The 19,603-nt window shown below is 41.5% G+C and overlaps 4 protein-coding genes across 7 annotated transcripts; 1 reads left to right on the forward strand and 3 right to left on the reverse strand.

Moving 5' to 3' along the window:
• Nucleotides 1-11: 11 nt before the first annotated feature.
• On the reverse strand, nucleotides 12-7,125 carry ighmbp2 (immunoglobulin mu DNA binding protein 2). The gene is made up of 16 exons (XM_072385936.1): nucleotides 6,992-7,125; nucleotides 6,217-6,297; nucleotides 5,297-5,466; nucleotides 5,017-5,212; nucleotides 4,828-4,925; nucleotides 4,531-4,694; nucleotides 4,240-4,440; nucleotides 4,019-4,166; nucleotides 3,763-3,937; nucleotides 3,403-3,585; nucleotides 3,208-3,326; nucleotides 3,023-3,117; nucleotides 1,718-1,841; nucleotides 810-1,619; nucleotides 525-724; nucleotides 12-385 (listed from the first exon to the last, which is right to left on the reverse strand). The coding sequence occupies exons 2-16, from the start codon at nucleotides 6,291-6,293 to the stop codon at nucleotides 188-190; spliced, it is 2,958 nt and encodes a 985-aa protein (XP_072242037.1). The 5' UTR covers nucleotides 6,294-6,297; nucleotides 6,992-7,125; the 3' UTR covers nucleotides 12-187.
• An 84-nt stretch (nucleotides 7,126-7,209) lies between these two features.
• chid1 (chitinase domain containing 1) lies at nucleotides 7,210-11,054 on the forward strand. Its single transcript, XM_072385944.1, has 12 exons — nucleotides 7,210-7,645; nucleotides 7,759-7,902; nucleotides 8,258-8,390; nucleotides 8,472-8,516; nucleotides 8,626-8,732; nucleotides 8,810-8,871; nucleotides 8,972-9,061; nucleotides 9,161-9,262; nucleotides 9,391-9,540; nucleotides 10,111-10,191; nucleotides 10,294-10,336; nucleotides 10,427-11,054. The coding sequence occupies exons 1-12, from the start codon at nucleotides 7,541-7,543 to the stop codon at nucleotides 10,523-10,525; spliced, it is 1,161 nt and encodes a 386-aa protein (XP_072242045.1). The 5' UTR covers nucleotides 7,210-7,540; the 3' UTR covers nucleotides 10,526-11,054.
• gatd1 (glutamine amidotransferase class 1 domain containing 1) lies at nucleotides 10,623-13,631 on the reverse strand. The gene is made up of 7 exons (XM_072385945.1): nucleotides 13,497-13,631; nucleotides 13,226-13,302; nucleotides 11,840-11,945; nucleotides 11,651-11,758; nucleotides 11,467-11,558; nucleotides 11,266-11,359; nucleotides 10,623-11,183 (listed from the first exon to the last, which is right to left on the reverse strand). The coding sequence occupies exons 1-7, from the start codon at nucleotides 13,543-13,545 to the stop codon at nucleotides 11,068-11,070; spliced, it is 642 nt and encodes a 213-aa protein (XP_072242046.1). The 5' UTR covers nucleotides 13,546-13,631; the 3' UTR covers nucleotides 10,623-11,067.
• Nucleotides 13,632-13,713: 82 nt separating this feature from the next.
• Nucleotides 13,714-19,553, reverse strand: cd151 (CD151 molecule). Of its 4 annotated transcripts, XM_072385943.1 has the most exons (9): nucleotides 19,302-19,551; nucleotides 18,250-18,334; nucleotides 17,545-17,736; nucleotides 15,532-15,606; nucleotides 15,153-15,173; nucleotides 14,730-14,834; nucleotides 14,418-14,573; nucleotides 14,245-14,331; nucleotides 13,714-14,111 (listed from the first exon to the last, which is right to left on the reverse strand). In XM_072385943.1, the coding sequence occupies exons 2-9, from the start codon at nucleotides 18,331-18,333 to the stop codon at nucleotides 14,052-14,054; spliced, it is 780 nt and encodes a 259-aa protein (XP_072242044.1). In that variant the 5' UTR covers nucleotide 18,334; nucleotides 19,302-19,551; the 3' UTR covers nucleotides 13,714-14,051. The 4 variants fall into 4 exon arrangements, with proteins under 4 accessions (XP_072242044.1, XP_072242042.1, XP_072242041.1 ...); XM_072385941.1 differs by having other exon boundaries at nucleotides 14,424-14,573; nucleotides 18,250-19,553; XM_072385940.1 differs by having other exon boundaries at nucleotides 18,250-19,551.
• Nucleotides 19,554-19,603: the final 50 nt, after the last annotated feature.

Here is a 19,603-nt window from a genome sequence, read left to right on the forward strand (position 1 = left end):
CAAGCTGCATGTTGTAGTTGTAATGCCTGTAATCTGTCTCACACGTGACACTCAGCAGCATGCTATGACATCACATTATACGATGGAGGTCACAGGAGTAGTTTTCATCAAACACTTGAAAAGAAGTTTTATCTTATTCAGAATAAAGTTTTAACATTTGTTACATTGCAGAGTTGATGTTGTGTCATTAACTGTCCTTCTCCTTGTTCTTTGGTTTCCTTTGTGATGCCATATCTTTAAGTCTAGAATCCAGTTTTCTCTGCAGATGAGCCTTCTTATTGGGGTCCACGGATTTGTCTTTCGTCCCGCTCCCAGCATAAAGAACGCCTTCTTTGCTTATTCTCATCCGGGCGTGCGACTTGGCCTTGTCTCCACATCCATGAACCTAAAACGTTTTTAGAACATGGCGTTCAGATTTCTTTGGGGAACAGTAGAACAGACTCTCTTTCGTGAGGTTTCATTTTCTGGTAAATGTCACAAACAGAACTAAACCAACTGCCGATCGGTCGATCTCTGCCTCTTACCTCTGGTATATGATGACTGAGACAATATTGCCTGTTGCAGAACAAACAAAGCTGACCCAGGGTTAACACAGATGCTTTACACTTGACATAACTACAAACACTGTCAGCCTTCACGACAGCGCTGATGAGAGCGTCAAAGTCGTCATCTGGAGCAGCGGCAGCAGCGATGCCGCAGGCCCCGGCCTTCGTTTTGTTCTTTCCTGGGAGTAAAAAAAACAAAAAAAAACAGTGAATAGTGAGCAGTTGTATAAGAAACCGCTTCTGTCAGATGTTATTGACACGAACCTTTGGCCTTCTTTGTTGGCTGGCCCTGAGCTGGAGCAACATTCGGAAGCTTTTTTTGTTTGGCGATTTCTTCCCTTTTCTGCTGCTCCCTCTTCATTCTCTCCAAATGCAAACTTTTCAGGTCCAATGAAGGTTGACACGACGGTTCACTTTGCACAGGTGGGGCCGTTTCCTCTACCTGGGTTTCTTCTTCAGAAGGCTCCACAGTCGGTGTCGATTTCACAGGCCTGGCCACAGTGATGCATCTGTCGCTGCCCTCTCCTTTGCTGTCATGACTGAGGCCCAGCTCTTCAGCGATCTGGTGGACCAACAGCCGGTCGTGGGAGTTAAACGATGATGGGAACTGTAAATCACTCCGATTTACGTCCTTCATAAAGTTCTCCACCTGCTCTCTGATCTCAGTGTATCTGCTCTTGTTCTGCTCGTGCTCTGTCAGAGCTGATGTGTGGGACTTTGTGTGCTTCTGAGAACCAGCAGTACTTTTCTTACTGCTGTCACCAGTGGCTTTCTTCTGTCCTAGTTTGGCCTTACTGGACGGCGGACCACTGGCCCTGTCTTTGGTAGATGTGGAGGTGCTGGAAGATGTGGTCTTGGTGTCTTTGTGGTCACGGGTGTAGTTCTGTGGTACGATATCCGGAAGGTATTCGAATGCAGTTCTGACCTCTCCAAATTCAGTCATGTGACTGATCAGGGATTTCAGGAAATCATGATTCCCAACGGTTTGTGTGTCGCACACAACAGCAATGTGGCGTCTTGCACGTGTTACGGCAACATTAATTCTTCTGTCCTCTGCCAGAAATCCAACTTCGCCTGGAAGGAAGAAATCAACAAACACGTTTAGAAATATAACAATGCAGGACACGCTAATGGCTTGATACAATCAGCACAATGTCAGATTGAGACATAACCTTTTCTGTTGGACCGAACTAAAGACAACACAACAGCTTCCTTTTCTCTGCCTTGAAATCCATCCACTGACTTTATCTCCAGCTCCGGGTGACGCGCAGAAAGTTTCTGACGCAGAAGATCAACCTTTATAAAAACAAAAGCATTGAAGCTACATCATTCAACCTTGTCAAGAAATCAAAGAGCTCTTTTATAAGAGCGTCCTGTCCAAGATAGCCGCATCAGCTCAGCTAAAGATGCATCAGAGTCACACAAAGCTTACGCAGGCTGAAAAGACAGATAGCACAAGTCATCAGCATCAGCCATTAGAAAATGTCGAGGTAGAAACTATCATGATCAAACATGAACATGATTAAAAACATCTTAAACTTTCTGCCTCTAAGTCACTTAACATGTGTTTTCTTACAACCCAGCGAGGGATAAAAGAGAATCATTGACTATCGGTTCAAAGACTTCAAAAAGAAACTGGCCCCAAATACACAAATCAAGAACCAATGAATCAGGTTTGAATATCAAGGTCCAGTGTGAAGCTACTTCTTTCTCTGACCAAAACAGAGAGCTAATGCACACCAGGAGGCTGAACTACTGCAATGCCCTCATCTCTAATATAGCAAAGAATACAATAAAATCAGCCTCTACTACTTCAAAAACTCTGCTAAATGAATGCTGACCACAGCTCCTGAGAGTCTGTGCTTTATGAGATAGGGCAGTCATCTGCCAATTGGAACGTCATTGGTCTGATCCACAGCTTCCCCGGTCCATGGGATGATGCACCTTTGGACAAGACTCTGGACTTCAGTTTGCTTCCAATGCATTATCAGTGTGTGAGAAAAAAAACACACACAGCATATAAAATCTGTAGTACTGTATGAAAGCATGGGAATTTTTAACTATATCTTATGCTGTATAAGAGCTTTGAGCGATCAATAAGACTGAAGAAGTGCTGTATAAATGCAGTCAATTCCCTATGTAGACTGCATCTACTCTGAAGCTTTTACACTGGCCATTTTTTGGTTTTCATCCGGTTTCTTAAATTCTTGAATTAGGTCATAAATCATCAAATGGCCTTGCACCAGACAACTTCCCAGAAACGTTTTTGGTTTATGGGCTGAGAATGCTCCTCAGATCAGATTTAGCGATGCTGTTGGAAAACCCCACCTGTTGAACACACTGATCCTTTCAAATGTAAACTAAAAACCCAGATTGGATTTTAAGCAGCATTTCATATTAGTGTTGTTGTATTTGTTCTCATCAATGACCTCATCACCGGGCCTTTAATCTATCGTGATAATAAGTCTGTGACTTACTTGGAGATTGTACGGCGCAATAACAGCAATGTCTTTGGCTTTAACCCCAGCTCCTGTCAAGGCTTTAATGTGCAGTTCCACGATGTCTACCTCACCTGAGGAAACCGCAAACACACCGTTAAACATCACACCATCCAATCAGTGAAACCATTCAGTCGTACTTTTCTTTTTAAACATGTCCTCACCTTGGTTGCCTTTGGACTGCTCGTCAGGGACCTCCATTTCACTCAGACCACAGCCTGCAGTGTCGATCAGAAGAAGCGGAGAGCTCGTCTCTTCAATGCAGGCGACGCCTGGTAGATCTCTGTTGGAACATATTAAGCAGTCCATGCAGTAAGACGCTAGCATGAGGTATTTTCCACAACTTTGAGGACACTCACTTTAATACGTGTCTCTCCACTGAACTGTGAGCAGTTAGTCTCCCCTGGTACATTTCTTTGGAGGCCCAGTCCATGATGGCATCGTTCATGCGGTACTGGACTGTAAGCATACGGACCACTGAGTCTCCGTACATCTGGATAATCCTTTCCATGAGACTCAGAGACAAGCCTTTTGATGCAGCCCTGATTTTAAGGACATAAAAAATTGATTATACGGCTAAATTGTTTAAAATAAGCTTCTTTCTGTGACCAATGAAGCAACTTCCTTACTCATCTCACTCACACACACACACATGTATGTATATTGTCACAGGACAAATGCAACATTTTGAATGTTATTCAAATATGACAACTTCTTACGTTTGTGATTTGATAGTAGGTGGTAACTGCTTGTAGTCTCCAGCCAGAATGCATTTGCGTGCTTTGAGCAGGGCGATCCAGCAGCTGCTCTCCAGGGCCTGAGCACACTCATCTATCACCACCCAGTCAAAATGCTCTGCTGGCAGGAACTTCAGAGGCCCGTCATCACAAGCACCTGCAGATAGAGACAAGTGCTCTCTGATTGCCTTTCATCATCTCTGCTACAACTCAATGACATTTTCTTCCCTCTACTGACCAGTGTTGGTTGACATCACAACGTCAGCACCCTTCAGGATCTGGGTGATGGCCGTTGCCTCCCTGTTTTTCAGCTCTTTTCTCAGCTCCCCTATTTCTCGTTTAAAGTTCACCCGCTCTCCTTTTTCCTGCATCTTCCTCATCCCCATCTTGAAAGAGAGCAAATGATTTCAGACAGCTCTAAAGGGAAATCCTAGAAGGAGTACACTGTGCATTACTCACAAATGCTTTGTCAATATCTTTGCGGATGTCAGCGATGATATTTGCATTGTCGCTCTGAGCGAGGATGGCATCCAGTGAGTGTTTCTGGATAGACTCCAGCAGTCTGGCAGGGTGACCCAATCTCAGGACCTTAGCCTTGCGCCGGGCTAACCTTTCCACTAAATTATCCACAGCAACGTTTGATGGGGCACAGCAGAGGACCTGCACAGTCACCAGAGGCCAGTTATCAAAACAATCAAATCCAGTAACACATGTATTCTCATATCTGAAGATGAACGGGACTTTTAGCACCTTTTGGCCTTGTTTGACCGCTTGCAGGATGATCTCCACCACAGTGGTGGTTTTTCCTGTGCCTGGAGGTCCGTGAATCACAGCCAGTTCTCTCTGTGAAAGAGCAAAGGACACAGCTTCTCTTTGGGAATCGTCCAAGTCCGAGTTAAAGAACTCAACTTCATCTGATGAAACGAAACAGAAACATACACAGATTTGATTTATAGTTTGTGAAATCCGTACATGACTTTTAGCTGTTCAGATCAGCGAGAGGGCCTTTTTTTTTCTTTTTTCTTTCCAAAGACAACACATACTTACTCGGCTGTGACTGAGAAGATGGTTGTGAGTCCCCAAAGAGAACATTTATCACATTGGCAGCTGGCCCGTTGCTGTATCCATTCAGTGTATTCAAGGCCCTACAAGCACAAAACACAGCGTAAAAACAAGATAGTCCAATGCTAAAATGATACACCATCTGTGACATTTTACATTACAGAAGCCGCTTACCGCTTCATCCTTTTGTAAGTGACATCATTGGCTAATTTCAAGATGTTGTAAAAAGCATCCGTGTCAAGACTGACGCCATCCTTCAAATCATCAAATGCCACACTTATTGATGCCTGGCTGACTCTCGTTACTATCCCTGTGCAGATCTGGGAGGCTGCCGTGCATCCAGAAATGTCATACAAGCCAACTATATCACCTGAAATAAAAGACATGTCACTCACAGGCAGCGAAACATGAAACCAAAGCCCCAGTCACACTGATGCGTAGCCCTCCATCTCACCTGGCCCAAAGCCGTTGCTCGGAAGAGATAAAAAACCAAGATGCTTTCTTGGCTCGAGGGTGACAACTGTGCGACCGTACAGGCCTGTGGACTGACTTCCTATCTGCAGTTTCAGCAGGCAAACTCCTTTATTCTGAAGTTCCTTCAGAGATATGTTTTCCTGCCATATCCTGAAGGCACAAAATGAACTTGTCATCAATTTCACACATAATAATATCTTCTATGGCTCTAGAGTATTGTCAAAGCATCATTTCTGCTTTCTGCTGTGTTAACCAAGCAAAATATACCCAATTTAGTTTCTGTGTATGCAAAGACGCCCCATTTAATCAAGTTTTTATCTATGAGGTGCCAAATGTCAATATGCGGGATTTTTACATAGTAATGTCAAGACTTTACAGTAGAACGAAACCCAAAGATTCTCTTTCAGCAAGCACTTGGTGTACAGCCCCTCTCTACTGCATCTGCTGTGTAATAAACTCTACAGCGAGACGTTCACCTGAACCACACTCAGGTCTGTAATTACATTTTAGATTCTCGTGGAACGTTGCTACAACTTTTCTGATTTTACAAAAACAATGTTAGGAGAGATTGGACTATCTGCATTAAATATCCAGCCTAGTTATTAAAAGATTAAAAAATCTTGCTATCATAAGCAGCTCTTTGGAAACAACTGGTCCATTTGGTTGGGCATGGACATAAAACCTGAATTAAAAAAGCTTTAATATTTGAAAGTGTGCATTTCCCACCATGGACTTTATCAAATGGCATTGTGGTGCATAGGACTCTATGGCAAACACCACCGAGTTAAACTCAAAATAACTTGAATTTTCTAAACTCTCTTTCTTTGTCTGTTTCGGCCAAAATCCACAAAACAAATTGCCGGGTTTCCCCTCCTTCTCATAAAGATTTACAGTTCCTACCTGGTTTCCTCAATTTCAGCCTCCCGTTCTTCCTGCAGAAGCTCGAGAGTCTTGGACACAAATTTTTCCACAGCCATCACTCTGGATAGAAAAAATAAATAAATGGATTAATTTAACAATAAAACAAAGACATAAATGTTTCCCAGAACAACATGTTGGCGTATTTATGCAAATGAGAGGATAGAAATCTCATTCACATATTTAAGACACCATTTCAGAAAACCTGCGAAGCAAAGTAATAGTTTTAAAGTAAGTAACCAACAGATGCTTTACCATATTCACATCTAAATATTATTCCTTTGTACATTCCAATACAGCAGGTCTTGTAGATTTAATTTATTTTTATGTATATTTACTTTTTTTTAGAGGACTTCTTCCTTTTGATTTACTTGCACAATGCAGATACAACAAAATCCTTCATACACAACAAAAAAAAAGTATTTATATAATTCAAAACTAAATAATTATGTGCCTTTTACCATTGTGGAATATTGTTGCATATCGGTTTAGATACATACTTCATTGAGGTTTTACACAAATCATTCATATTCCACCATAACACAAAGAGCATCTCCAGGCTTTTCCACAAATGCGTTATTATGACATTCACCCCGGAGTTGACTTTGGAGGCTAGTACATGAGAAAATAAGCTGTGAAAAGCATTAGACTGTGAATAAATGTTTATGGCAACTGCTTACTGGTTGAATGGCAGTTCAAGTTAAAAGCTACCGACATGCTAGCTAACACAACTAAAATCAGTTAGCAACTGACTTACCGAAATATCTGAGTAACCAGAAGACCACAGGACACTAAGAATAAATATAAGGTTAGTTAAATGTTCCTGTCACATTGCACCTTGTGTCTCGCCAGTAGGTTTGCTCTACTTCTGTTGTTTTCCTTGTTTTTGTCATCCGGTTTACATGTTGGCCACACCACCACCTATCGGCACGGATGACCTCCGCTCTCACATCTGACTCACAAGCTTTATTTTGAAAAACACTAAATGCGGAAGTTACCCAGTTTCGTTGACAGCCCTCCAACACGCTGAGCTAAGTTGTCTGTCTAATAGCCATTAACCAGTGTCAGTCAAAGCTACGTTATTGATCACATTTTTTATATATGTATATGTTTTAGAGGTATGGATACAAGCCGGGCCGTTTGGGATCGTTGCACCGTGCGATTTCCGACCTCAGAAGGAGGATATGCTGGTTTTTAATCTGCCACATCTCAGTCAGGCAGGAAGGAGACACTTGCACACAACCTGTAGACCTAAACCAGATGGTTTTTATTTAACAGCACGTTTCCACAGATTTTTTTTTCGGAAATGAAAACGACGTTAATATTGCTGCATGCCATCTCGTGCTGTTGGCTGACCAAAGCCACTCTTTCTAAAACGGATGCAAAGAAGTCGCAGAAAGCAGACGCTGAGGTGGGTACCTACTGGGCTCCACCTGTGCATTGCCATGATCTGTGCTTGTCAGAGGGACACGCAAGACTCTATACTCACTTGTTACTTTTCTCGTCCTGTATCTCGCTGTTTAGACATCTCCAGCTGAGTTGTCTGTGTTGGACAGAGGTCTTGTTGTGGCAGATCTGCACTGGAAAGACATTGTGAGGGAGGAAAAGAGACACTGTACTCAGATCAAGAGGACATTTCAAGGTCCAGTGCTTGGATATGTCACACCTGTAAGTCATGCCCTCTGCTACACTTTTTGGTGCTCCTGTTATCACATCATTAAATGATGCAGATGTTTTAAAGTGCACTGAAAACTACGCTTCGAGGCTCATGAATCTGAATTTGCAGAATATATTTGCTATTTTGCAATATTGCAATGTTTTATGGCAAAAGTCCCTCTTTATATGTCACCTAATGGTAATTCTTTGCAAATTAACTGTTTAACCGTGGGCATTTTCTTTTCCTTTTTCAAGCAATAATGTCAGATACTTGCCACAAAAATAACAATAATGTGCTGCAGCTATCGCCTTCAAGCTCATCCTCAAAGGGTGAACATTTAATCTCTGTGTCTCTTCCACCTGGCAGTGGAATTCTCACGGTTATGACGTTGCCAAGACGTTTGGCTCTAAACTTACGTCGGTGTCTCCAGTGTGGCTTCAGCTTCGCCGACGAGGACCTGAAACCTTTGACGTGACGGGGCTCCACGATCACGACCCTGGTAGACGAGCCCCTGCACTCACTGTCAAATGGGAACTTTTATTGGTATACATGAGATGAAATGATCTTTTTGTCTTCTTAGGCTGGGTGAAAGCTGTTCGCAAGTCCAACAAGAAAGTCAAGATGGGTGAGTAGGTGTGATCTATTAATATGGGTCAGTGTAAGTGGCTTCGGATCAGACGGTTCCATCATTATTCTCCTCTTTTTTTCTTTTCCTTTTTTTTTTTAACCATCAGTGCCTCGTCTGTTATTTGACGGCTGGTCCTATCAGGACTACATGAGCGTGCTGGGGAGTGAGGATGAAATTGAGGAGCTTGCAAGTGAGCTGGTTGATGTTGCAAAGGTAATTAAATGATGTGTTTGTCTTTAACTCCCCTGCGACATTGTGTTGTTAGTTCACTCTGACATAAATACTTTCAGACCGAAGGTTTCGATGGCTTTACTTTGGAGCTTTGGAGCCAGCTAGGAGGCAACAAAAGAAAGTGAGTTGTACCGTTACGACTTATAGAGGAAACTCAGAAATGAGGTCTTTGTCTCATATTGAACTGTAATCAAATATTTCTGATCTGTTTCCAAATGCAGGGAGCTGGTTCATCTGGTGAAACACATATGTGAGACTTTGAAATCCAAAAGATTAGACTGCATTCTTGTTGTCCCACCAGCTGTGACAAGGTGAATGAAATCATTTTATACACACCAATTATAAATGTAAAAAGAGAAGATTGCCACTGTTGGTGCAGAATAAACGTTTCTCTTTTCTATAATTATCAGCACGGGACAGCCAGGGATGTTTGGCAGGGAGGAGTTTGAGCAGTTGGCCCCTGCTGTTGATGGTTTCAGCCTCATGACGTATGACTACTCCAGCGGTGCCAGGTGAGGCCAAAGGCTCGAGGGTTTGCTTAAAAGTTTAGGCAAGAGACGTTGACAGACCACAACAATAGAATCCACAACATTAACGCAGACAGTCTCCTGATCTATGTCTTTTGTAATTGTTTCTATAGGCCGGGCCCGAGCTCTCCTCTGCCCTGGGTCAGAGACTGTGTTCTCCAGCTTGCTCCCAACCCTCAGTGGAGGCAAAAGATTCTGCTTGGACTCAATTTGTACGGCATTGATTTTGCAAGTCAGGGAACGGAGCCAATCCTGGGGGGGAGGTAAGATAAAACTTTGACTACCAGTGAAATACTGTGTGCATTTAATCATTTTGCGTAATAGCTGCTTTATGTAGAGATGCTCAGCAGTTGTTGTTGTTTGCATCTGTGTATGCATTATGTTGTGGAGTTGCTTACAGAAAGTGGTGCACACTTGTGTTCCACGTGAGAATTGAGATCTGATCAGAAAGTACTTTTTATTTTAAATGTGTCGAACACACACAGAATAGATTTGTTGGAAGCTCTTTTTCCTTCACCCTTAAAGACGGAAGGTGATGATCTAATCGCCATCAGATATTTGACTCAAGTGTGGCCCATGTAACATACCGGCCTGTGTCTTGTGAAGCATTTCTCAAGGCTGAAGGGCAAAAAATTTAAATGCAAACAGAACCTGAGTGTGTGACACTTTTAAGTGTTTTCTGACAGTAAAAATAAAGCAACATATTAAGGACTGCTTTTAGACACAGTCCTATTCTTAAAAACTATTCCTTCTTTTTTTAAATCAGTGATTTCCATCTGTGAGAAGGGCTTGTAGGGCTTCAACACTCTCCACTTGTCCACGGTTTCCTGCAGGTACATTGAGATTTTGCGAGAACACAGGCCAAAAATCTTTTGGGATGAATATTCTGCGGAGCATTATTTCAGCTACAAAAGGTACCTGTTGAATAACACATTAAAAAGGCAAAATATGGTTTGAAATCCAAAGCTCCCAGGAGCTCCTCTCTCACCAAAGAGCCTCTCTCCTTTTCATGCCAGGAACAACGCAGTGAAGCATGTGGTGTACTATCCATCACTGAAGGTAAAACACAACATCTGTTGAGTCTGGACAACATAAGAGTCTTATCTCTGCAGTTATGAGATGATTAATAATGTTCTACTTATTTTACAGTCGATCCACTCGAGGATCTCTTTAGCAACTGAACTGGGAACAGGAATTTCCTTATGGGAACTGGGACAAGGACTGGATTATTTCTATGATCTGCTATGAGTGCTGGACTTCTTGGTGAAGATTATAAAGGCAGCATCGTTTTTTTTTTTTGCCATTCTTGTTTTTCTTTTCCTTCTTTCTCCTTTTTGAACCGAAGTGAACTCAGCCTTGACAGATTTTTAGTTAATACTCAACTTGTTTGAGGGTCATGAAAGTGTTGAGAAATCTGGTCTGTGTGAACGAAGCCGGGGGCTTGTTGATTTCTAAAAGGTACTCGACGCAAACAGTGTGTACTTTAGGAGGTTTTATTTTTCTTTTCTGATGTAATTTGTACAGAATCATCAAAGCACAGTCACGCATCAGCGTCATCATCAACAGGTGAAGTTAAACCGCAGGGGTTCTGTTCTTGTTCCAGGGACTTAAGAGTTTATGAGCGAAAGCCAGAAATCATCTGCATTTACGGAGCAGATTCATCCAACATCAAGACTTCTGATTTCATTTATAACATGAGTGACAAGCTGCAACTGTGCCAAACATCTGAGCAAGCATCTACTATTAGTTGTTCAAAATAAATGCTTCATTACAGAGACATAGACTTGGGTTTATTTGGCATTACAAAGCAGAATTAGATTATTTACAGCAAGCGATGTCGACTGCATATTCTGTCCAGTTATTAGGTGTCTGTCTACGACTATGTGCACAGCGTCTTCTTGACTTGCTGCAAACGGAGATAAACATGAAACGGATTTAGAAACAATAATTAGGTATTCGTTTTCTGTGTGACGTGAAGGTCAGCTCACCTGTGTATGATCCGCCGCTGTCCTTTACAAAATCTTCCACAATCAGGGGCAGGTTGGCAAAGTCAGGCTCCCGCACCAGTTCAAACACTGATGGCTTTTGAAAGAAACAGTTCTAATTACTGGGTGCAGGGAACACATGCAAACTGTCTGGTTAAATGTATTGGACTGTATTCTCCAAGAGATGTTTTGAAGATGGCTAACCCCTGTTAGGCTGTAACCGCTGAAAATCCACTTCTGCTCTTCAGTGGCACAACACAGTGCTGAAACTCCCTGTCCCACGGCACACATAGGCTCTGCAAACAGAGGGGGGGGGGGACGGGACGATATATACTGTATGTATGCTGCTGCAAAGGACAAAGATTTTAAAGATGGGCCTTATACTCACTGTGCTGAGAGATGAATTGTGTAAGAATGCGGTGCAGTGAGCCGCTGTGTGCCAGATCATTTAGAGCCCCAGGGCAGTCCGGGATGAGCAGCGCCTGGTATCTGGCACCTTGGAAAGGTTGTCATGATGTAACACAAAGTCCAGCAAGCAGCAGATGAAGCTAAATGTCGAGGAAATTAATATTCTTACCATCTATAGATTCCAGTTTGGCCGGTGTTGCATAGGATTTCAAATTGAAGTCCTGCACCCATCTAGCTGTGCTATCGTCAACTCCCACAAAGTCTATTGGCTTCCCCTGCAAGTCAAAAGAATACAGCAGCAGGCATAAGGGAGGATAATATAAGGTTGATAACTACAAGAGGTTGGCTTCATCTAAAAATTGATGTCAGTGATTTCTTAGATGTCAAAAAGAAGCTTGTATTATTTGAAATTTGTGGCTATTAGGATTTTAGGAAAAACATATTTTGTAATATAGTCACAAGTAGCAAGGGTGTAAATGCAAAGCCGACACAAACTGTGATCATAGAATTATTAGTGATGTGGCGATCTTCTTTTGACCAGCACTTAAACCTTTTAAATTAAGTTGCAAGTCGCCAAGACAAAAGTATTCATTATTCATTCAAGTATTCATTCCCCTTGGCGTTTTTCCCATTTTTCTGCCTTACGACCAGGAATTAAAATGGATTTTTGAGTTTTTCTTAATCGTTCAATTTAGCCAATGTGCCATTTGTTTGGAAGGGTGTTCCAAACATGCCTTTTCTCAAGTTCTAAACTTACTTTCCTATTTTTCACTCTAAGCAATCACTTTTTTCTGGTCACTGTTCCATAAAGCTCAGCTCTGTGGCATGAACGGCTTATAGTGTCTGGTCTCTGGTGTGGAGCTTTCTGGCTCCTTCAGGGGTAACTTTGGTCTCTTTGATGGCATTTTCAAAGCTTCTCATATTTATATATATATATATATATATATATATATATATATATATATTTTTTTTTTATTACCTAAACCTGAACTCTGTCCCTGACCTGCTTGGAGAGCTCCTTGCTCCTTATGGCAGCAGTTGCTTGGTGGTACCTCTTGACTTGTGGTGTCACAGACTCTGGAGCCTTTCAGGATAGGTGTGTGTATATATATTTTAACATCATTTGACAGTTAGATCGCACACAGATGGACCTTAATTAACCAACAGGGTGACACCTGAAGTTCTTACTTTTTTCTTTCCACTTCACCAATGCTTTTGTTTGGGCCTATAACATAAAACCCCATCCAAAGAAATCAATATAAGTCACAGATTGTATTGAGATGAAGCAAAAAAGAAGGGAAAACGCAAAGGGATATGAATACTTTTGCTGGCCACAGTATTATTTGAAATATGTCTCTTAGTAAATGTCAACCACATTTCCCCTATGATTAACGTTTGGCATTTATTCTTTTACGATTCTGTAGTTAAACTGGACTTTTAAGACCACCGGCTGCACAAAAGACAACCAAGACTTGAAGCTTTTGATGCTCTTCCCATGTAGTTGCCATGGACACCGCAATATAACCGAATCACGGAGTTACGTCACTTTTCTTACCCCGGGTGTTGCGGTTTGGAGATTAAACGCTGTGCTACACAGACTGAAGCTCTGTAGGAAAGATTTCGCCGACACTCCTGAATGAATAAAACACATCAGTTTAAACGCTGGCGAGAACAAAGCAAAGATTTACCACATAAAACTGGGCAACGTGTCAATTAGTAGTGGCAAATTGCGCTGTCTGACCATAGCTAATGGGCGCATTAATGGCTGATTTGAGAACAATTCGGTTACCACTGACCCAAAAATACCAACGCTGAAATTGACCCACCTTGAGGAGAAGCACTCGCCACAATCAAACAGGTTGGTTTTGCCGACATTTCATGAATCTTCGTTTGAAATAATATGTGCAAAACGGTGCGAGGAGGAAGTGCAGTCAGCTGACAATAACATCCGCTTCAGTAATTTCAGAACAAAAGTTGAAAGTGAAAAAACAATAAGTATCTGAGAAATTGATTGGGAATGACAAGTCTTTTATTTGCTCCCCAAAAAAACATAATATAACTTAGATATTCGGTGTGTCCACGGAAAATGTATAATGATACATGAAAAAAGAAAAAAAAGAACTCTTAAATGTATCCACAGCCTGTTTGTGTTTCTCATCTCTGTTTCGGTTTTTGGCTAAAAATTTATGACTCTCCATGTCCCTGACTGGAAGATACATAAATTGCAGTGCTGTCCCGCAGCATTATGGTGACTGTAGCATTTGTACTCGTAAAATTATCATTTCATAATTTGGAACGATAACTTCACAGTATCATTGATTAGGCTGTGGAAATATATGGTGCTGTACAATATCGAAGCAAACACTGAAGAGAGTCCAAAATTAGTATGGATCTTCTTTTAAGTTCCGATAAAGGCAGCAAGTGAACATCATCCCCACAAGCTGAAAGAAAACAGAAACAGGGAACTTGTCAGTTCTCACACACACTGATACATACCACAGTTGCGCACAATTTCCACAACATTACAACAGATGTTCAACATTTTTGTATGTTGGTCACTGGTTAAGGCTTTACCTGTAGAAATGCAATCCCAATGCCAACTGCCCCGAGAATATATAGCTGACTCCGGATGAACTCTTCTAATTTCATGATACAGCCTCCCTGAGAGCACAAGAAAAGGAGTGGAATTTAAATCTTGTTGTACTGTAACATCTAGATATCCAGAGTCAGCGGAGAGCTTCTCCCACCTCAACCTTGTATATGTTGGAGGGATGGTCCCTGAGGCCACAGAGTTCACTGGGAGTTTTACAGCAGCTATCAGGCACCAGCCGGTGATTCTCTGCTGCCTGGATCCACACACTGTCTGTCCAGTCTGAGGAGTTGTAACTTCCACAACACATAAACTGAGAGGAAATCAGAACAGGGCGGACCAAACGAAAGAAGAGGAATGAGTACCGTGACTAACACTGAGTTTCTTCCTGAAAGTTTATGATGTTAACTCATTTTCATCTAAGCCATCTCCTGCAACAAGCAGAGAACCAAACATCATTGCTCCACACCTCCTGTTGTAGTTTGTCCACAGCCTGCGTGAGGCTCTCCTCTCCCGGCTGCTGGTATTTCTGCTGCATGGTCACCTGCAGGTTCTGTTTGAGCTCCGCATCCAGCTGTGAGACAGAAGAAGCTCTTTAGTGTAGGCACTGGCATATCCCCCCCCCCCCATCAATAAAAATAGCCCCTGCGCTCAAGTTTCATTCCTGCCCTGTAACATTCCAGTCTACCTGAGCAGTGACCGCTGATAACTCCAAATATATGAGCAAATATTTGTGACCTCGGTCTGTGGTTTACAGGAGCATTCTTCACATGAATTTGTAAAAGTGAAAATAGCTTCCATTGCTTTACTTACAAGGTGCAAAAACAAACTCAAACTTTATATGGACCTGTTAGGGAAACAACTGTGACAGAAACACATAGCAGGAAATTACCTGGTGGCAGAAAGGGAAACACTGGAGCAAGAAAAAGGAGGAAGAAAGAGAGGCGTGAGAAGGATGGAAAAACAGGACAAATGAAGAACACGCACAAAAAGGCATGCAGAGCATATCTCACAGAAGAGTGCAGCAACTTGGGCGGAGTATTGTTAGCTTTGGAGAAGGACTGATGGGTAAACAAGGTGCTTGTGATCACATGAGGGGGGGGGGGGTGGAAAAACAATACAAGCAGAATAAAAAAGCGCAGGCTTTCTAACTGCATTTCAAAGACAAAATCAGCAGGTCGTGTTATATTAATACAGAAAATTCTGTTAAATTTGACTGATATCAGTTGCTGTTTTGTATTGTGCATAAATCCGGAGGCAATGCTACTCACCTCTTGGTAGTTAATGTAAGCCAGGACACCAGCAATGATTTCCACCAGGAAAATACAGAACAGCAAAACCAAATACTGCAGAGGAAAGACATGAAATGCATGAATAAGCCTAAATTGAAAAAATAAAGTCTGAATCTAACATTAGACCTGAAAATACAGTCACCCAAAGTAGGAAGTACAGAAGCAGTGGGAGAAAAACAAAGTACACCCCATGACTTTTATAGTTTGTAGAACCACCAAAAGCAGCAGTAACTAGAAGCAATTACATTTTGTGTGACAGTTATCAGTCCCTCACATCATTGTGGAAGAATTTTGGTCAGTTCTTTTTTGCAGTGTTGTTTAAGATAATTGAGGTTTGCAGCACGTTTATACCGTCTTAAGGTCCCACCACAGAATTTCAATCAGGCTGAGGTCTGGACTTTGACTGGACGATTGCAACACCATGATTCTTTCCTTTTTCAGCCATTTTATTGTAGATTTGCTGCTGTGCTTGGGATCGTTGTCCTGTTATATGACCCAAATTTGGCCAAGCTTTAGCTTTTGACTGGATTACTTTGGTACACAAAGGACTTCTTGGTGGACTCAGTGACTCAAGGTGCAGTGACTCTGTGCAAAGCAAGCCCAAATCAATCATCACTCCTTCTACCACTGTGCTTGAGAGTTGCTATGAGGAGTTTCTAATGTGGTGCTGTGCTTTATGGCCAAACATCTCACTTTCACTTTGTCTGTATCGAAGACATGTTTCTAGAAGTCCAGTGGTTTGTTCAGATATAACTTTGCAAACCTAAGGGATGCTACTATGTTCTTTTCAAGATAAGAGGCTTTACCTCACAACTCTTTCAATGAAGGGATACTTTTTGTTTTCTAGCTGTATTGTCTTAAACTTTAACATTTAATATGCTACAGTATGTGAGGTCTGTATTGTCTGAGATGTAGCTCTTGGTTTTTTTTGACAGTGTCTCTGAATATTTCACATTCTGACCTTGGGATGAACTTGCTGGGATGCCCACTCCTGGGAAGATTGACTGCTGTGAAAAGTTTTACACTTGTAAATAATATTTCTCACTGCAGAATGATGGACTCCAAACGGTTTGGAAATGGCCTTATGACCCTTCCCAGATTGACGGGCAGCAACATTTGTGTCTTTCCTCTTTGGTATTGTGTTGTCAACACAAGCCTGAATGACCAGACCAGACCAGCAAACTGCCAAAACTTCAGTTTTTATAGACATGCTCACACTTTCTGATTTGATAAGCTCCTCACTCTTTTAATTGCTACCAAAACAGTAAGGCTGTACTTAGTTTGTCATGCACTGCTTCTTAAGTTTTGAAGCAAATGAAGTACGATACATCATGTGGTATTTTTCATCTGAGGCTGTATATACAGTATATTACATATATATTATTAATCTAATATGTAAAACCTTTGCATGAAAGAGGTTGTACTTCCTATTTCACATGACTGCATTTGTGCATGCCTAACAAAAACCTGAGTAAAACTCCTGACAATAAGTGATTCATATATGGGACAGGTAGTTATTCATTACAAACGTTTCTTGGGGGAATGTGGACATAGAAAAAAACTGATAGAAAAATTTCAGCTTGTGCAGGTTTGCTGTTGAGTGACATCCTGTCTCTGAGAATGTCTGCCTCACTTTCACTCTCTTCAGTCCAAGCAGCCGTTTGCGATGCCCCTCATTCCTCTGGCATGAGCCATACTCTAAATCTAAACTCTTAAAGATACACTCTGCATGAATTTATCTGTTATATCTGACACACACGCCTGGCATACTGAGCTGCAATGACTGCACTAGACAGAAGGTCACCAAGGATTAACTTTCAATATACTACTCAGCCTCAGCAGTGTGTGGGTATAAACAGGAACTTAAACATGTTTTGGTTTCTGATTTGATATAATCAGATTAACTTTGTTGCTGGAGTGAAATGGAGAAATCCAAATGTAATAAAAGCAGTTTCTGTTGCAGGCAGTGTTTTGTGAGACTGACCATCTTACCACAATCAAAAGACTCCTCATCTCCTTCAGAGTGGCACAGCACCCGATCATCCCGGTCACGATCACAATGACTCCAGCAGCTATCAGGATGTAAGCTGAGGCTGAATAGAGGTTGGAGTTCAATAAACTGATGTAGTCTGTCTTTTCCACTAGAGTCCACACTCCCACTGCCAACACAGCCCCTCCTGCCAGCTGACAAAATGTTCTGCAATCAGCTCAATTCAAACCAGATGCTCAGATTTTAGGAAGTTATAACTTTGCTCAAATATGATCATAATGCAAACAGAACAACTCTCCATTCGTTCACTGGGAGCCTCAAGAGACATACAGCTAAATTTGTTTTCATTATGTGATGCACGTAAATCTCTGGTCATACAAACATTTATCTCTATCGTTAAAGTCTAAAGGAAATGAAAGTTAATGAAGTAAGGAAAATACAAAAGCAAAATAGATGGTTTGTGTCCAAAGCACAGCATTTATCTGCTATTATTTTAGCATTTTGGCTCCATATTCAGCTATTGCAACTATAGAAAAAAATACTATAGTTCTTAACAATGACAACCACTGTCAGTGTCACAATACACACTGACAGCACCAACATTATGTTGCAAATGCAATTCACTGATATTTATCCCAGCAGTCATTAGAGCCCCTGATGGGAAGGCTGCTTTTTTTCTTTTTAAACTTCTGTGAAACTGTACTCACCCAGAACAGAATGTTAAAGAGAAACAGTAGATATTTCAGACAAATTGTCCCACAGGTGTGAGTTTTATCACCTCGAGTTTCCATTCTGGAAAAAAAATTAATATTCGTAGTCTGTAAACAAACACAGGAAGCATTACCAAATATTAAAGGTCCTAAAAGTTTTTTTTTTGAGGATTTGGTGGTGGAGCTGAGGAGAATAAACAGAAGATGCTTTGAAGGCAGGTCATACCTCCCAAAGCTGCTCTCACATAGTATTTTTATCACACAGCCTTCTCCCTCTGCTCTTGCATGAAGTCCAGCTAAAGTCTTATTTTGTGAGTGCTGTATCTGATGGTGTGTAGTTAGCTGTTGTTTACATATCAGATTTCCTCTTTCAGTGCATTTTAGTTCCACCTTTGGTGTGAAAAGGTGATTTACTGGGTGCAGTTCAAACACAGCTGCAGCATAAATGAGCTTATCTGACAACATGTCACATTTGCTGCATTTTTATGACATTTGACTGCACAGTGAACTGAAAGTGGAATGTGTTTCATTCTAAACTGGCATCAAGTGGTTATAGCAGAGCAATGGAAAAAGCTCACAGATGAAATCAAATATGTTGTGGGTAAAACATACTTAACGACTTGTGTCACATGTCACCCAGCAGACAGATGTATGTCGCCCATCTTTGTAACTTAAGCTGATCCCCTCTATCTTCAGTGATACATCGTTGGTTTTTTACTGTTTACTTCATGATTTAGTCAGTGTGGTTTTATGCGAAACTCGGCTTTTCTCAGCTTCTATTTTGAGAGAGCTTATGACTCCGAGCATCATGGGAAATCATGGTTATACACAACTGAATATCTCAAAGACAAACAAATCAAAACAGGTGAAAGGGACATGAGATATCAGATCACAAACTTCTTAAAGTTTACAACAAAACTTTTAAGATATACGATCAATGTGACTGTAAAAAAAAAAAGTCCTAATATTCATATTCAAAGTTATTTTTAACTCACTGTGTAATGGAAAAAAAACGCTCTCTCTTTTTGTTGAGACCAAGATACTCCTACCTGATTTTAGACGTTGGACCTCAGTTGGATGGTGATTATCGGGGTAATATCTCTTCAGATTCCACGAACCCCAGTGTCCCTGTGCTACTGTGTTTGAAGGTGAACTGCAACAGCGTACGTTCTCGGTTGACAGTTAGACCCGAGCCTCCCACTCAAGCGTCTGAGCGTCTGTCCTCTTTTGGCTCAACAGGCAGCTCGCCCCTTCACAACCTCCACAGAGTGCTTGTCTGCCCCCATCTGGTTTTATATTAACATGAGCTTTACTGGCTTTAAAACAAGCCAACATTATTCAGTAACTTAAA

This window comes from Leuresthes tenuis, unplaced genomic scaffold, assembly GCF_036924035.1.
Source record: "Leuresthes tenuis unplaced genomic scaffold, fLeuTen1.0.hap1 SCAF_5, whole genome shotgun sequence".
NCBI classification, from domain to species: Eukaryota; Metazoa; Chordata; class Actinopteri; order Atheriniformes; family Atherinopsidae; genus Leuresthes; species Leuresthes tenuis.

What these genes read in the sequence shown, in the direction of transcription:
- ighmbp2 (XM_072385936.1), bottom strand. Translation starts at nt 6,293, where the DNA reads ATGGCTGTGGAAAAATTTGTGTCCAAGACTCTCGAGCTTCTGCAGGAA. An exon ending in CGGTCAAACAAGGCCAAAAG is followed by an intron (nt 4,441 to 4,530) that starts GTGCTAAAAGTC and finishes GTGACTGTGCAG; the next exon opens with GTCCTCTGCTGTGCCCCATC. An exon ending in TCAGTCATCATATACCAGAG is followed by an intron (nt 386 to 524) that starts GTAAGAGGCAGA and finishes AAAACGTTTTAG; the next exon opens with GTTCATGGATGTGGAGACAA.
- gatd1 (XM_072385945.1), bottom strand. Translation starts at nt 13,545, where the DNA reads ATGTCGGCAAAACCAACCTGTTTGATTGTGGCGAGTGCTTCTCCTCAA. An exon ending in GGCGAGTGCTTCTCCTCAAG is followed by an intron (nt 13,303 to 13,496) that starts GTGGGTCAATTT and finishes TTATTCATTCAG; the next exon opens with GAGTGTCGGCGAAATCTTTC. An exon ending in CAGCGGCGGATCATACACAG is followed by an intron (nt 11,184 to 11,265) that starts GTGAGCTGACCT and finishes CTCCGTTTGCAG; the next exon opens with CAAGTCAAGAAGACGCTGTG.
- chid1 (XM_072385944.1), top strand. Translation starts at nt 7,541, where the DNA reads ATGAAAACGACGTTAATATTGCTGCATGCCATCTCGTGCTGTTGGCTG. An exon ending in CGCAGAAAGCAGACGCTGAG is followed by an intron (nt 7,646 to 7,758) that starts GTGGGTACCTAC and finishes CTCGCTGTTTAG; the next exon opens with ACATCTCCAGCTGAGTTGTC. An exon ending in AGCTGGTTGATGTTGCAAAG is followed by an intron (nt 8,733 to 8,809) that starts GTAATTAAATGA and finishes AAATACTTTCAG; the next exon opens with ACCGAAGGTTTCGATGGCTT.
- cd151 (XM_072385940.1), bottom strand. Translation starts at nt 18,717, where the DNA reads ATGTTGTCAGATAAGCTCATTTATGCTGCAGCTGTGTTTGAACTGCAC. An exon ending in CTTACATTAACTACCAAGAG is followed by an intron (nt 15,174 to 15,531) that starts GTGAGTAGCATT and finishes TTCTTGCTCCAG; the next exon opens with TGTTTCCCTTTCTGCCACCA. An exon ending in TGGACAAACTACAACAGGAG is followed by an intron (nt 14,574 to 14,729) that starts GTGTGGAGCAAT and finishes ATTTCCTCTCAG; the next exon opens with TTTATGTGTTGTGGAAGTTA.